This window comes from Peromyscus californicus, unplaced genomic scaffold (assembly GCF_007827085.1).
Source record: "Peromyscus californicus insignis strain IS unplaced genomic scaffold, ASM782708v3 Scaffold_4__1_contigs__length_199733344, whole genome shotgun sequence".
Lineage (NCBI taxonomy): Eukaryota > Metazoa > Chordata > Mammalia > Rodentia > Cricetidae > Peromyscus > Peromyscus californicus.
The window spans coordinates 115,382,601-115,396,995 of NW_026294562.1; the positions used below are offsets into that span (position 1 = coordinate 115,382,601).

Sequence of the window (14,395 nt, forward strand, 5' to 3'; positions counted from 1 at the left end):
CCATGCAGATGGATGGCTCTTTGGCTTCTACTCTCCTGGTGGGCTATGGGCTCCCCCTGGATCCCCATCTTGGGCTGCTGTCACACTAGGTATCTGTCTTGAAACCCATTCAGGCTTCTACTGGTCTGCACAGAAGCAGTCAGCCTCACATCAAAATCATCATTGTCAGCAGATTTGGGGAGATAATTGGGGTTTTTTAAAGGGAGAAATTAGTTAAAAAAGATTTTTTTCCCACATTAAAAATGGGAAACATTTTTACAATGGAGGGAATTTGGTCTTTGTTTAATAATATAATTGACAGTCTGAAAATGGAACAATTAAATGAGAGGATAATTAATCTAGATGGGATTTACATAATGTTAATTGTAAACATTATTTATTTGATCATTTTTGTTTTATCATAAAAAAGTTTGTTAATGTAAGTGCCAAGATAAAAATTTTAGAAAACCTTATTAGAATAGATTATAGAGAAATTCAAACCCAGACAGAGGAATTTAAATGTAAACCAATCTCAACATTGTATTATATGGTTAGAGAGAAACAGCCTAAGGCTTTCAAACAGCCAACATTAATCTATCCAGTAACATTACAGGAACTGCCAAATGCTCAAGGCTGTGTAAGAGCTGTCTAGACTCCTGTGCAAATGTTAGATTTGAGGAGATTCAAAGAAGCTATAATGTCATATGGTATGCATTCCCATTTGTGAAGCAGATGTTAAACTCATGGTTAACTTGTAAGAGAATTATTCCTCAAGACTGGAGAGATTTAGTTACAGCTGTCTTAGAAGTGGGTCCTCAATTGCAATGGAGGACCTGGTGGAAGGATGAGGCTAAAACCATTGAACAACGAAGTACTGCTAGAGGTATGAAAATCTCCCAAGATCAACTTCTTGGAGAGGGAGATTATGCTAATGTAGAAAGGCAATCTCTATATGATGACCACACCCTGGCTTTATGCCAAATGGCAGCCTTGAATGCTTGGAACAGAATTGAAGAAGTAGGAAAGAAAATTGACTCATTTACAAAAGTTATACAGGACCCAAAAGAAATCTTCACTGATTTCTTATAAAGGCTGTCTTCAGCAGTAAATAGAATGATACCAAATTCAGAAGCTAGACAAATAATAATTGAATCTCTTGCTTTTGAAAATGCTAATGTATAATTCAAAGGAGTAATTAGGCCATTAAAGCAAAATCATCACCCTTGGAGGAATGGATCCAAGATACAATGAATATTGAATCTCCTGACCATGATAAGTCTTAGACAGGATAGGTGATTTCCAGAAGTTTGAAGAAAAATAGTAATGTCAGATGTTTCAATTTTGGTAAACATAGTCACATAAAAAGGGATTGTAAACAGTTTTCTTAGAAACAATGTTTTTTCAAGGAACAATAGTAACAGAACACCCCTCCCTTGTGGATTATGCTGAAGGTGTGGTAAAGGCAAACAAATGTAGATCAACAAGGAACAGACATAATAAAACTTTGTCTTTGACATCTGGAATCTGTCTGAGGGGCCTCTCTCAGGCCCCCATGACAAATTCAGTTCAGTCCTTTCCTGCCATCACAGAAGAAACCCCTTCTCAGAGCAGTTGAAGAACCTAATGCTTATTGTAAAACATCATAATGCTCAGGGTGATAGAACAACTATAGAAGAGAGAAGCAAAAACCTCAGGACAAACCAAAAAACAATTTTTTTGGCAAACTTCTATAAATGAACCAAGACCAAAATGAAAAATGAGAATAAGTAACATTGTTATTAAATGCCCCAGCCAGTGTGGTGTCATTGGGGGGTGACCCACCTGCGGGAGAGAATGAAAGGGACAGGAGACACAAAAGAAGACAGCAAGACAGGGTTCTGATTAAGCTGCAAATTTTATTTTCCTCAGCAAGGCATATATAGCATGGGAGAGGGAGGGGGCAGGAAGGAGGGAAGGGGTGCAGGATGTGCCTGACGTGCAGTTGAGGGGAGATGTGCAGGTGAAGGAGGACATGCAAGTCGTGGGGCTACAGGATGTTGTACTAGATGGTAAGGTCACTGGTCAGAGCCTGTTGTTCTGTTGCTATGCTACCTGAACACGGGATGTTCTTTATCTTTGGGGGCATCTGGTTTAGGGCCTGTGGCTTGTTCTCTGGCCTAGCTAGTACTTTTCCATGGTTCATGTTTGGTCCTTGACATCTCCCTCTTCTATATGTATAGCAAAACAAAGAAAGGAGGCCCAAATGTTTTTGCCATGATGGGGTAGGGGTGACAGACGTTCTATCCCTGATAAGTTCCATTGTTAACGGTCGGTCCATGTAGGCATCCCCACATGTCCCGTAGGAAGCTGGAATGATGCAGTTTTTTACAGGGGGCAGGTTTGAATCAGGGAGGAAAGATTATAGGGACTGCATAACCACTGTGCAATAGAGCATGTCATCCAAGGCACCCAGGATGGTGTAGCACTTTAGTCTTCCTGCCTTCTGCAGTCCTGGCTGCACCCTTAATCCCCTATGCAGTGGGCTCCAGCTCCCAGGCACAGGTGCATCCTCCCCTGAGCTGAGGGGCCTGTGCTGATATGAAGTCTTTATCTGGTTCATCGAGACCACGATCGTGGAGGTTGAGACGATGGTGATGAACCTGAATTTGTTTTGCCTAAAGTTCGGCCAGCTGACCGCACACAAATTGCATTAGTCGAGACAAGGCCCAAGGGCTGAATATCAAGACAAGAAAGGCCAATCAAGGGTCACAAAAGGGATGACAGGAGGGTGGTCACCCAGGGAGAAGCAGAGAACCAATGTTGGAACCAGCCTAGCTCTTGATCTCTTTCTTTTTTGTGCTTCTCTAAGCCTTCATGGTCCTTGGCCATGCTATCCCTTGCTACTTGTTGCTAGAGTTTTTCTGCCTGGCCCACAGTCAGGATAAATCTCTGCCACCCGCCAGTCCCACAACCGCTCAGACCCGACCAAGTAAACACAGAGACTTATATTGGTTACAAACTGTATGGCCGTGGCAGGCTTCTTGCTAACTGTTCTTACAGCTTAAATTAATCCATTTCTATTAATCTATACCTTGCCACGTGGCTTGTGGCTTACCGGTACTTTACATCTTCCTTGTCCTGATGGCGGCTGGCAGTGTCTCCCTCCCAGCTTCCTGTTCTCTCCATTTTTCTCTCTGTTAGTCCCGCCTATACTTCCTGCCTGGCCACTGCCAATCAGTGATTTATTCATTGACCAATCAGCAACACATTTGACATACAGACCATCCCACAGCAGCTACTCCTGTGTGATCAGTATAAAAGCAGCACTCTTCCTTAAGAGCAGCACAGAGACCTCCTTGTTGTAAAAAGAGGAGGTTTGGAGGACCACTCTGAAAGGGAGGTGAGGGAGGATTCAAGGGCAGAAATGCCTCACTCAAGTTGCGCTATATCCTCATCTATGGAAATTCTAAGCTCTGAATAATGTTGATTAGATAAAACCAGGGAAGCTATGCCCATACCAGCCCCTGCTGCCTGACCCCCAGGAGGACGGCCAGAATGACCACAGTCACAGGTTCCCTTTTCGAGCGATGGGAGGGGGGCGCGAGGGCAGTCATCTCTGCCAGAGTCTTCTCTTCCCATCTTCCTGAGAATTGATCTGGGGAATAATAGGTTAGCCTAGGGATAGGTAGGGAGCAGATAAGACAACAAAAACCAGCGGGAGGGAATAATCAATCTGAAAAGAGGCTTGGGAGGAAATGGCCCTGGTGATTAGTGACAGGGCATTATGGGCAGCCGGGGTCAATTGACGGGGGGAGGTGGGTTCACTGGGGCCCTGAAGAATGTCATAGAGGGGTAGAAGATCAGTGGTAGGGAGTTTTAAGTATGGTCGAAGCCATTGAATGTCCCTGAGAAGTTTTTGAAAATCATTAAGGGTGGTAAGGTTATCTGTGCGCAGCTGGATGTGTGGGACCAAGACTCAATTGGAATGCAATTCAAGGCCCAGATAACTAAAGGGCACGGAGCACTGGATCTTCTCAGGGGTGAGCTGTAGGTCAACAGCACAAAGGGCCTGTGACAGATCTTGGAAGGTTGCTTCTAGGATGGAGGAGCTAGGGGCAGCCAAAAGAAGGTCATCCATGTAATGTAAGATATAAATAGAGGGCCATTTTTGGTGTATGGGATCGACCACCTGAGACATGAACTTTTGGCAGAAAGTTGGGCTATTTGCCATTCCCTGGGGTAAGACGTGCCAATGAAAGCAGAGCATGGGCCCTGAAAATTAACCTGAGGGAGGCTAAAGGCAAAATAAGCTTGATCATTGGGGGTCGGCATTGGTGAACCCTCAGGGGCATCATGACTGGGGCACAAAAAGGGGGCAATGGGAGGGGGAGGTCTTTTGGATCCTGAGGATATCATTAACAAGGTTTCAATAGGAAAAGATTATTACAGGGACTTTGTCTGGGCCAAAGATGCGGTAGTAGTCAGTAAGGCAGTCGCCCACCCTTCTCCAGCATTTTTCATCAATCGTCCCTTCTTGGGGAAACCAGGGACAACAGTCCTCTAAGTGACTAAAGAATTTGTTGAGGTCTTTTTTATGAAACCTTATCCCTCATGTCTTGAGGGCCTCTTTAGTGCCCTTAATGAAAAGATCATGGGAAGAACTTCCCTGTCCCATGGTTAAGTATGAAGTTTAGACTAACCTCATCCTTCTCACTCTCCTCCGGATCGTCAAGAAAGGGTATCGAGTCGGGCGGTCTCAACAGACAATCAGCAAAAATATCTTCACCAGACGTCTGGACTTTCCTGGAGAAGGACGTTCAACTCCCAACTAGGCGAGGGTTGAGCCAACACGTTAGGCACCAGTTGCCCCGGCCAGCGGGGTATCAATGGGGGCAACCCACCTGCAGGAGAGAATGAAAGGGACAGGAGACACAAAAGAAGACATCAAGACAGGGTTCTGATCAAGCTGCAAATTTTATTTTCCTCAGCAAGGCATATATAGCATGGGAGAGGGAGGGGGCAGGAAGGAGGGAAGGGGTGCATGATGTGCCTGACGTGCAGTTGAGGGGAGACATGCAGGTAAAGGAGGACGTGCAAGTCGTGGGGCTGCAGGATGTTGTACTAGGTGGTAAGGTCACTGGTCAGGGCCCGTTGTTCTGTTGCTTTGCTACCTGAACACAGGATGTTCTTTATCTTTGGGGGCATCTGGTTTAGGGCCTGTGGCTTGTTCTCTGGCCTAGCTAGTACTTTTCCATGGTTCATGTTCGGTCCCTGACAATTGAAGGTCTTGTAGACATAGGTGCAGATGTAACAATAATTGCACCAGAATCTTGGTATCCAAATTGGCCTCTTCAGGAGGCAAATATTCAGCTGCTAGAGGTTGGAACACTATCTCAAGTGAAACAGAGCATGAAATGGGTGAATGTATAGGGCCAGAAGGACAGAAAGGAAAATTGAAGCTATATGTGGCTAATATAGCTATCAATGTATGGGGATGTGATCTATTACAACAATGGAATACCCAGATTAACATTCTTCCAATCTCAGAAAGAAACCACAAACTAACATATGTTTCTGAGAAAAATATTAGAAGACATTATAAAGAACAGTCACCGACTATCCAGATTGTACAAGAACAGGGCACAATAGCCACTAATCTTTCAAAGACACCAACAGCCCTGGCTGTATGGGTTCAGCAATGGCCTTTAACAAAAGAGAAACTACAGACCTTAGAACAGCTGGTCAAAGAGCACTTAAATGCTCAGTATATTGAAGAATCAACCAGTCCTTGGAATTCTCCTGTATTTGTTTTTAAAAAGAAATCAGGTAAGTGGAGCATGGTAACAGATCTAAGAGTTATTAAGAAGGTAATTTAGTGAATGGGCTCTCTACAATCTGGAATTCCTTTGCCTACTCTGTTACCTAAAGGATGGCCTCTTACAGTTATTGATTTGAAAGATTATTTCTTCTCAATACCCTTACAAGAAAAAGACAGAAAAATTTGTTTTCATGGTACCTACCTATATTAATTTCAAACCAGTCAAGAGATATCAATAGAAGGTTTTTTCCACAGGGAATGTTAAATAGCCCAACTCTGTGCTAATATTTTGTATGACAGCCATGGGAGGTAATACATAAACAATTTCATAAACCTATAATTTATAATTACATGGATGACATTTTACTAGATGATTCAAATGTGGATACTTTAGAAAGAATGTTTGAAAAAAATAAACAAAATTTTGCCTTGTTGGGATTACAAATTGCTCCTGAAAAGATACAAAGAGGAGATTCTATTAATTATTTAGGATATAAAAATAGGTCTACAAAAAATTAGACCCCAAAAGGTGAAAATATGGAGAGATCGATTACGGAATCTTAATAACTTTCAAAGATTATTCAGAGACATTTCCAGTATATGGACCACTATTGGGTAAAAAATGATGAACTGAGAAATTTGTTCAAAACTTTAGATGGTGACAAGGACTTATCAGCTGAAGCTGAAAAAGTATTGGCTTTGGTGGAAAAGAAAGTACTGGATGCACATGTGGATCATGTGGATCCAAAGCTTGACTGCATTTTGGTTATTTTACCCTCTAAGCTGGAATTTTAATTCAGAGGGGAATATTTTATTGGAATGGATATTTCTACCAAATAAACAAAGTAAAAAATTAAAAACTTATGTGGAAAAGATCTCTGAGTTGAATTTTAAAGGAAAATTGAGACTTTGTCAATTAGCAGGAATAGACCCAGCAGAAATTTTGGTTCTTTTAACTAATGATGAAATTGACAAATTATGGGCAGAAAGTGAACCTTGGCAAAGAGCTTGCAATAATTACTTGGGAGAGATTAACAACAAATATCCCCAAAGTTATAAAATTAAACTTATAAAGAGAGCTAACTGGATCCTTCCTCATATTGTATGGGAAACATCAATATCTGGAGCCCCTATATTTTATACAAATGCAAACAAACAAGGAAAGGGAGATTACAAATCAGAAAACTTAACTAAAGTGGTTCAAAGTCCTTATAATTTTGTTTAAAAATCAGAATTATATGCTATACTAATGGTATTAATGGATTTTATAGAAACTCTCAACATAGTTACTGACTCTCAGTATGCTGAAATAGTAGTCTTACATATTGAAACTGCTGAATTTATCCCTGATGAGTCAGAATTAACTTGGTTATTTATTCAGATATATATAAATCATCCCTTATATAGAACTCACATCCGATCTCATATGGGTATGCCAGGCCCTCAGGCACAAGATAATGACAAGATTGATAGACTATTGATAGGAAATGTGCTAGTAATCTTTTAGAAAAGGATTTTCCATAACCTGGCAACAAGCCAAGGAAAATATAAAGAAATATCCTACTTGTTCTTTATGCAATAAAATTCCACTAACAGCAGGATATAAGCCAAAGGGTACTCAGAGGAATGAAATCTGGTAGACGGATGTACTTCATTTTGTATAATTTAGAAAACTGAAATATGTACACCACACCATTGATACCTATTCAGGTTTTCAGTGAGCAACTTCTCTGAGTTCTGTAATCACACATTTGCTGGAAGTTATGGCCATCATGGGTATACCTATATATCTCTGGTAAAAAGAAACAGTTTTTTGTTTATTAAAATATAAAATATATTACAGGTATACCACATAATCCTATAGGGCAAGCAGTCATAGAAAGATCAAATGGAACTCTAAAGTATATGCTAAATAAACAGAAAGAGGTAACAAAAAAAAACCCAAAAATAGATTACATAATGTTCTATTAACTTTGAATTTTCTCAATGCTGATGAGAAAAGAACAACAGCTGCAGAGAGACATTGGATAATAGATTAAACTTCAGAATTAAATCAGCCTATATACTGTAAAGATGCACTGAGCTCAGAATGGGAACCAGGATGTGTATTACATTGGGGACTAGGTTTTGCTTTGGATACCATCAAAACTGATAAAGGTTCAATTTGAAAAAGAGAGAACTCTTAAATAGAAGAGGTGGTAGTTCATCAACCAGCATGACCATCCAATTTAAACTAACTTATACCACTAACAAATGATTTTCATTTAATCACATATAACTTGCCAAAAGGGAACCTTCCTGAAGTTAACACCTTGGGTTTTTGTTTTTGTCTTTCAAGAGAATGAAGGCTAAGGAATCTAAAGAACACTGGACAAATGAGACTTCTGAAGAAAAAGGACAAATCATCTAGAAAAAATGTCCCCAAAAGGAGTAAATTGGCCTATTTGTGTATCACATATCTAACAAGGTACAATTTCATAAGTCTTCACAAATGTTTGTTTCTGATGTTCTCTACAGACACATAACACAAATGTTCTTTATGTAGTCCCAGTTCAATTAAAAACTAAAGTTGGCTTTGGAGTTGGAACATGGCTTTCTCCTTCTCTAAACAAAATCATGCTTGTTAAAAGAAAATACAAAATCTGTTTTATGTCAGAAGAGCCACCACATCTATCATGGTATCTTCCTCCCTGCTTACCCACTCTGTCCCTGTTCAATTTGACCCTCCCATTTCCCTATGTTCTCATCCCCCCACTCCTCACCCTCTCCCCCACACACACCCAGTCCACTCATGTAAATCTCATCCACTTCTCCTTCACAGGGTCATCCATGTGTCCCTCCTAGGGTCTTTCCCTGTTAGCTAGCCTCTCTGGAGTTGTGGGTTGTAGTCTGACCATCCCTTCCCTCACATCTAGTATCTACTTATGAATGAGTACATGCTATGTTTGTCCTTCTGATTCTGGGTTACCTCACTCAAGATAATATTTTCTAGCTCCATCCTTTTGAGCTCTCAGAATCCAATTGATGAGAGAGAGGAGGGATTCTGCAGGCAAGGTACATCAAGATCATGATGGGAGGATGTGCAGAGATGACCGGCCACACTACTGGAAGCCCATGAACTGTGGTTTGGTGGCTGTGGAGCCCCCATAGGACTGGATCAGGCCCTCTGGATATGGGTTGTTTGGCTCGAACTGTTTGGGGGGCACCCAGGCAGGGGGATTGGGATCTGTCCCTGGTGCATGGGCAGGCTTCTGGGAATCTGGTGCCTGTGGTGTGATGCCTTGCACAGCCTTGGTGCAGTGGGAAGGGGCTTGGACCTACCTAGGCTCAGTGTGCTGAGCTCTTCTGATTCCCCACGGGAGACCTTGATTTGGGGGATGTGGAGATGTGGGGTAGCTTGGGAGAGAGGGCTGGGGGATGGGAGGAGGGGGGATCTATGTGTGATATGTGGAGTGAGTAGAAAATTTCTTAATAAAGAAAAATGAAAAAAAAAAGAAGAGCCACCACATATGGGACAGAAGAAAAATCAAAATTAAGGGACTATTCTATTGCCACTAATCCCATAATTCTTTGGTTTTATTTTGACTCTTTAAAACTTTTCTTAAAGTATAAATTTTATATCAAAATTTATTATATATATATACATATATATGTATTAAACTTTTATCATGATGTTAATGGTCATATAGAGTACTAACTAATTCTAGAGCAAAGGCTTTACCTAGCTTCCTATACATGATTTTGGGTTTGAGTCTCTATCAGATCTTCTGCACTGAACCATGACCATGACTAACAGCAACTTTGACATCTCCAAAAACATGATGGCACCTCACAATGATGATTCTATCAGGACAATGATAACAATATTTAGCTGACAAACACCACCCCAAAATTGGCTTTGGGCTACAAACTGTTCTGGGCAATTTCAAGATGGCTAGCTGAGATGATCCAGCCTCACAGACTACTTGAGCAAGTACTTGAGACAAATCCTGCACTTTCCCACTCTGCAGAGAATGGACAAATGATATAGATACCTCTTCCAGGACTTGACAACCCAAAAAATTTTCTTTTCAGGATTCCCTAAAGATGCCATTGCCCCCAGACAGCAGGAAGCAATTTTAAGAAAATGACACCCACATTCTCAAGAGTGGGGTGAGTGGTTTTTGGTCTTTCAATGGATTATGGATAATTATCATTGTTTAGAATGGCTGGCTACAAATTGTTAACTGATAATGGTTAGTAAAAAAGCTAAACCAGGAGATTAGATTCAGCATTCTTGTTTTAAAAAAAGAAAAAAGAACATATAGATAAGAGGTAGACTATTGAATCTACTCTTAAAAAAGAGATATAGAAATAGTAGGTAAGAAGATAGATCATTCAATCTACTCTAAAAAGAAAAAGAGGAGAATATAGACATAAGATAAAAGATAGATGATTGAATCTTCTTTTAAAAAGAAACTACTAGTTTTAAATATCTTACATTGGATTGTATTTTTGTATATTGTATACAAATTATGTATATTGATACAAATTTGAGATTGATTTTGATAGAAAATACTGTACCTATATTTCTAATCTTGCTCAAGGTATTGTGCCTATACAGTTCATTTAACAATGTAATGCAATTTGCTAGTCCGTGAAAGTTATTATTACCAACCAATTAGGGCATAAGAAATATACATTGGGCCGGGTGGTGGTGGTGCATGCCTTTAATCCCAGCACTCGGGAGGCAGAGCCAGGTGGATCTCTGTGAGTTCGAGGCCAGTCTGGGCTACCAAGTGAGTTCCAGGAAAAGGCACAAAGCTATATAGAGAAACCCTGTCTCAAACAAACAAACAAACAAAAAACAAACAAACAAACAAATAAAGAAATATACATTAATAGTCATTACAATTAAACTTGTAGTCATATTACCTATGTTTTCAAGGTTAAACAGAAATATATTTTAGACAGACAGGTCATCTTCAAACATTTTAGTGATCTATAGAAAATGGTTTTTAAGGTGTTTTAATAATATAGATTTTTTTCTTTTTTTTATGACAATGAGACATGTCTGCTACTTGCAGTACCAATCTACTTCAGAAAAGATGGTGGTCATTGAAAAAATTCCATATGGAGTTTACTTTCTTTGTGGCAAAAGTTAGCCACTGGGCAAGAAAGTACCTCTACATTGACTGCTGACAGTATGCTGTACAAAATGGAGAAGCAAGACACAAAAGCAAGGACTGCTGCACCTTGCCAAGTCAAAGTAGGACAGCCCTTCAGAAAATTCTGCTTCACAGAAAAGTGTGTCACATATGCTAGGCCTATAGGCTGAAGATAGATGCCCCAGCATTGCAGAGGAACCTTGGGTAACTGTTCAGACAGCCAGTTGTTTCTGTCATTTCTCACAGTTTTTGGAAGTTGCTTGTTTTTACTTCCTGCCTACTCAGTTAATATTATTTCCTTCTTGGTTCTCTGAGGGAGTTGAAGATTAGATAGTTATAGTTTTCTTTGTTAACAAATTCAGAAAAGAAACTCACTAAAGCGATATAAAGTGTAAAAGTTTGAAAGATATCAAAAGATAGTTTTGGGTTAGTAATGCAAATTAGGGTAGAGGGTGAATTAGATATAATCCTTTGGATTCACAAAGATAGGATAGATAACGGAATATTTTCTCTGAATTTGTCAAAGGCAAGTGGACTAGACATTGTTGATGTATTTATTGCCTGTATATATTGTATATACTTACTGTACTTATTGCATATAGTTTTTTTTATATTAGTTATAACCTTCTTTTATTATTTTAGACAAAAAAGGGGAAATGTGGTGATATATTGTGAACTCCAATAAAGCTTACCTGGGGTTCAGAGGACAGAGCTAGCCACTAAATTAGACATAGAGGTCAGGCAGTGGTGGCACACACCTTTAATCCTATCACTTGGAAGGCAGAGATCCATCTGGATCTCTGTGAGTTAAAGGCCACACTGAGCTACATGAGAGAAACAGAACCAGGCAGTGGTGACACATGCTTTTAATTTCAAGAAGTATTATGGCGGTACACAGAAAGGTATATAAGGTGTGAAGAAACAGGAACTCACTCTATTGAGGCTGAGGATTTCATACAAGTAAGCTAGTGGCTGGCTGTTCTATTTCTCTTATCTTTCAGTTTTCACCCCAATATCTGGCTCTGGGTTTTGTTTATTATAAGACCTTTTAAGATTCATGTTACATATAGTTGAGCAAATATCCTTATGGTATGTTTGAGAATATTTTGGATATATGCCAAGGAGTGATATTGCTGGGTCTTGAGGTAGGTTGATTTCCAATTTTCTGAGATGACACCATACTGATTTCCAGAGTGGCTGTACATGATTGCATTCCCATCAGCAGTAGAGGAGTGTTCCCCTTCCTCCACATTCTCTCCAACATTACCTGTCATTCGTGTTTTTGATCATAGCTATTCTGACAGGCATAAGATAGTATCTCAAAGTTGTTTTGATTTGCATTTCCCGATGTCTAAGGATGTTGAACATTTCCTTACATGTCTTTCAGCCATTTGAGATTCTTCTGTTGAGAATTCTCTGTTTAGCTGTGTAGCCCATTTTTAGTTGGATTATATGATATTTTGCTGTTTAATTTCTTGAGTTCTTTATATATTTTAGAGATCAGCCCTCTATCAGATGTGGGGTTGGTAAAGATCTTTTCCCATTCTGTAGTCTGCCTTTTTGTCTTATTGACAGTGTCCTTCACCTAATAGAAGTTTCTCAGTTTCAGGAGGTTCCACTTACTAATTGTTGCTCTCAGTGTCTGTGCTACTGGTATTATATTTAGGAAGTTGTCTCCTGTGTTCATGCATTCAAGGCTATTTTCCACTTTCTCTTCTATCAGGTTCAGTGTAACTGGATTTATGTTGAGGTCTTTGATCTTGGGTTTTGTACATGGTGATAGGTATGGATTTATTTGAGTTCTTCTACATGTAGATATCCAGTTATGCCAGCACCATTTGTTGAAAATGCTTTATTTTTTCCATTGTATAATTTTGGCTTCATTGCCAAAAATCAGGTGTTTGCAGGTGTGTGGATTAATGTCAGGGGCTTTGATTTGATTCCATTGATCAACATGTCTGTTTTTATGCCAATACCAACCTGTTCTTATTATTATAGCTCTATAGTAGAGCTTGAAGTCAGAGATGGTGGTGCCTCTGGAATTTCCTTTATTGTATAGGATTGTTTTTACTATCCTGGGTTCTTTGTTTTTCCATATGATGCTGAATATTGTTCTTTCAAGGTTTGTGAAGAATTGCATTGGGATGTTGATGGGGATTTCACTGAATCTGCAGATTGCTTTTGGTAAGATTGCCATTTTTACTATGTTGATCCTACCTTTCCAAGAACATGGTAGATCTTTCCATTTTCTGATATTTTCTTCAATTTCTTTCTTCAAAGATGTAAAGGTCTTGTCATAAGGTTCTTTCACTTATTTGGTTAGAGTTACCCCAGCATATCTTATATTATTTGTGGCTATTGTAAAGGGTGATGTTTCTCTGTCATGTCCGCCTCGACCGGCAAGGAAGATGCAATGCCAGGCTCTTCTCCAAGCAGTTCATTCAGGAACCTTGAACAATCTTCTGACCCTGGGGAAAGCCATCTTCTTCTTCTCTCTCACTCTCACTCTCACTAACTCTCTCTCTCTCTCTCTCTCTCTCTCTCTCTCTCTCTCTCTCTCTCTCTCTCTCTCACTCGCGCATGCGCCCTCTCAAAAGCCAGCCCACGCCCTTTATAGCCACTGGACAATCAACCCCGTGGTGCCACGTAGACAATGCCGCTAGGGTCAGACATACGCAAGCAAGCCAGATTAGGTCCAGGTGTGCAGAAGCAAGCCAGATCCTAGCCTTAGCCAAATAAGGAGCATCTGCCATTGGGAAGGCAGAAGCCAGACGCCGCACCATCTTTGAGGCATGGCCATGCACAGCTCTCTACATTTCTCTAATTTCCTTTTCAGCCCATTTGTATATAAGATGGCTACTGATTTTTTTGAGTTAATCTTGTATCCTGCCACATTACTGAAGGTGTTTATCAGCTGCAGGAGTTCCTTGGTAGAACTTTTGATGCCACTTACGAATACTATCATATCATCTGCAAATAGTGAAAGTTTGATTTCTTTCTTTCCAATTTGTATCCTCTTGATCTCCTTTTGTTGTCTTATTGCTCTAGCTAACACTTTGAGTACCATATTGAATAGGTATGGAGAGAGTAGACAGCCTTGTCTTGATCCTGCTTTTAGTGGAATCACTTTGAGTTTCTCACCATTTAGTTTGATTTTGGCTGTTGGCTTGCCTTTATTATGTTTAGGTATGTTCCTTCTATCCCTGATTTCTCTAGGACCATTATCATGAAGAGGTGTTGGATTTTGTCAAAAGCTTTTTCAGCATCTAATGAGATGATCATGTGCTTTTTTTCTTTCAGTTTGATTATATGATGGATTACATTGACAGATTTTTGAATGTTGAACCATCCCTGCATCTCTGGGATGAAGCCTACTTGATCATGGTGGATGATTTTTTTTATGTGTTTCTGGATTCAGTTTACTAGTGTTCTATTGAGAATTTTTGCATCAATGTTCATGAGAAAGATTGGT

General features: G+C 39.9%; 1 protein-coding gene across 2 annotated transcripts in view; it reads left to right on the forward strand.

Moving 5' to 3' along the window:
* The window catches only part of LOC128093961 (Putative N-acetylated-alpha-linked acidic dipeptidase), a 66,999-nt gene extending 57,843 nt beyond the window's left edge, over positions 1-9,156 (forward strand). The window contains exons 19-20 of one of the 2 annotated variants that reach the window (XR_008212809.1): positions 8,114-8,243; positions 8,769-9,156. Coding sequence is in view for 1 of the 2 variants with exons in the window: in XM_052711911.1 (XP_052567871.1) it covers positions 8,114-8,186 (73 nt within the window). In the remaining variant the exon portion in view is untranslated. Of the gene's footprint in view, positions 1-8,113; positions 8,357-8,768 lie in introns of those variants that run through there. The other variant, XM_052711911.1, reaches the window with a different exon arrangement.
* The last annotated feature ends 5,239 nt before the right edge of the window (positions 9,157-14,395 follow it).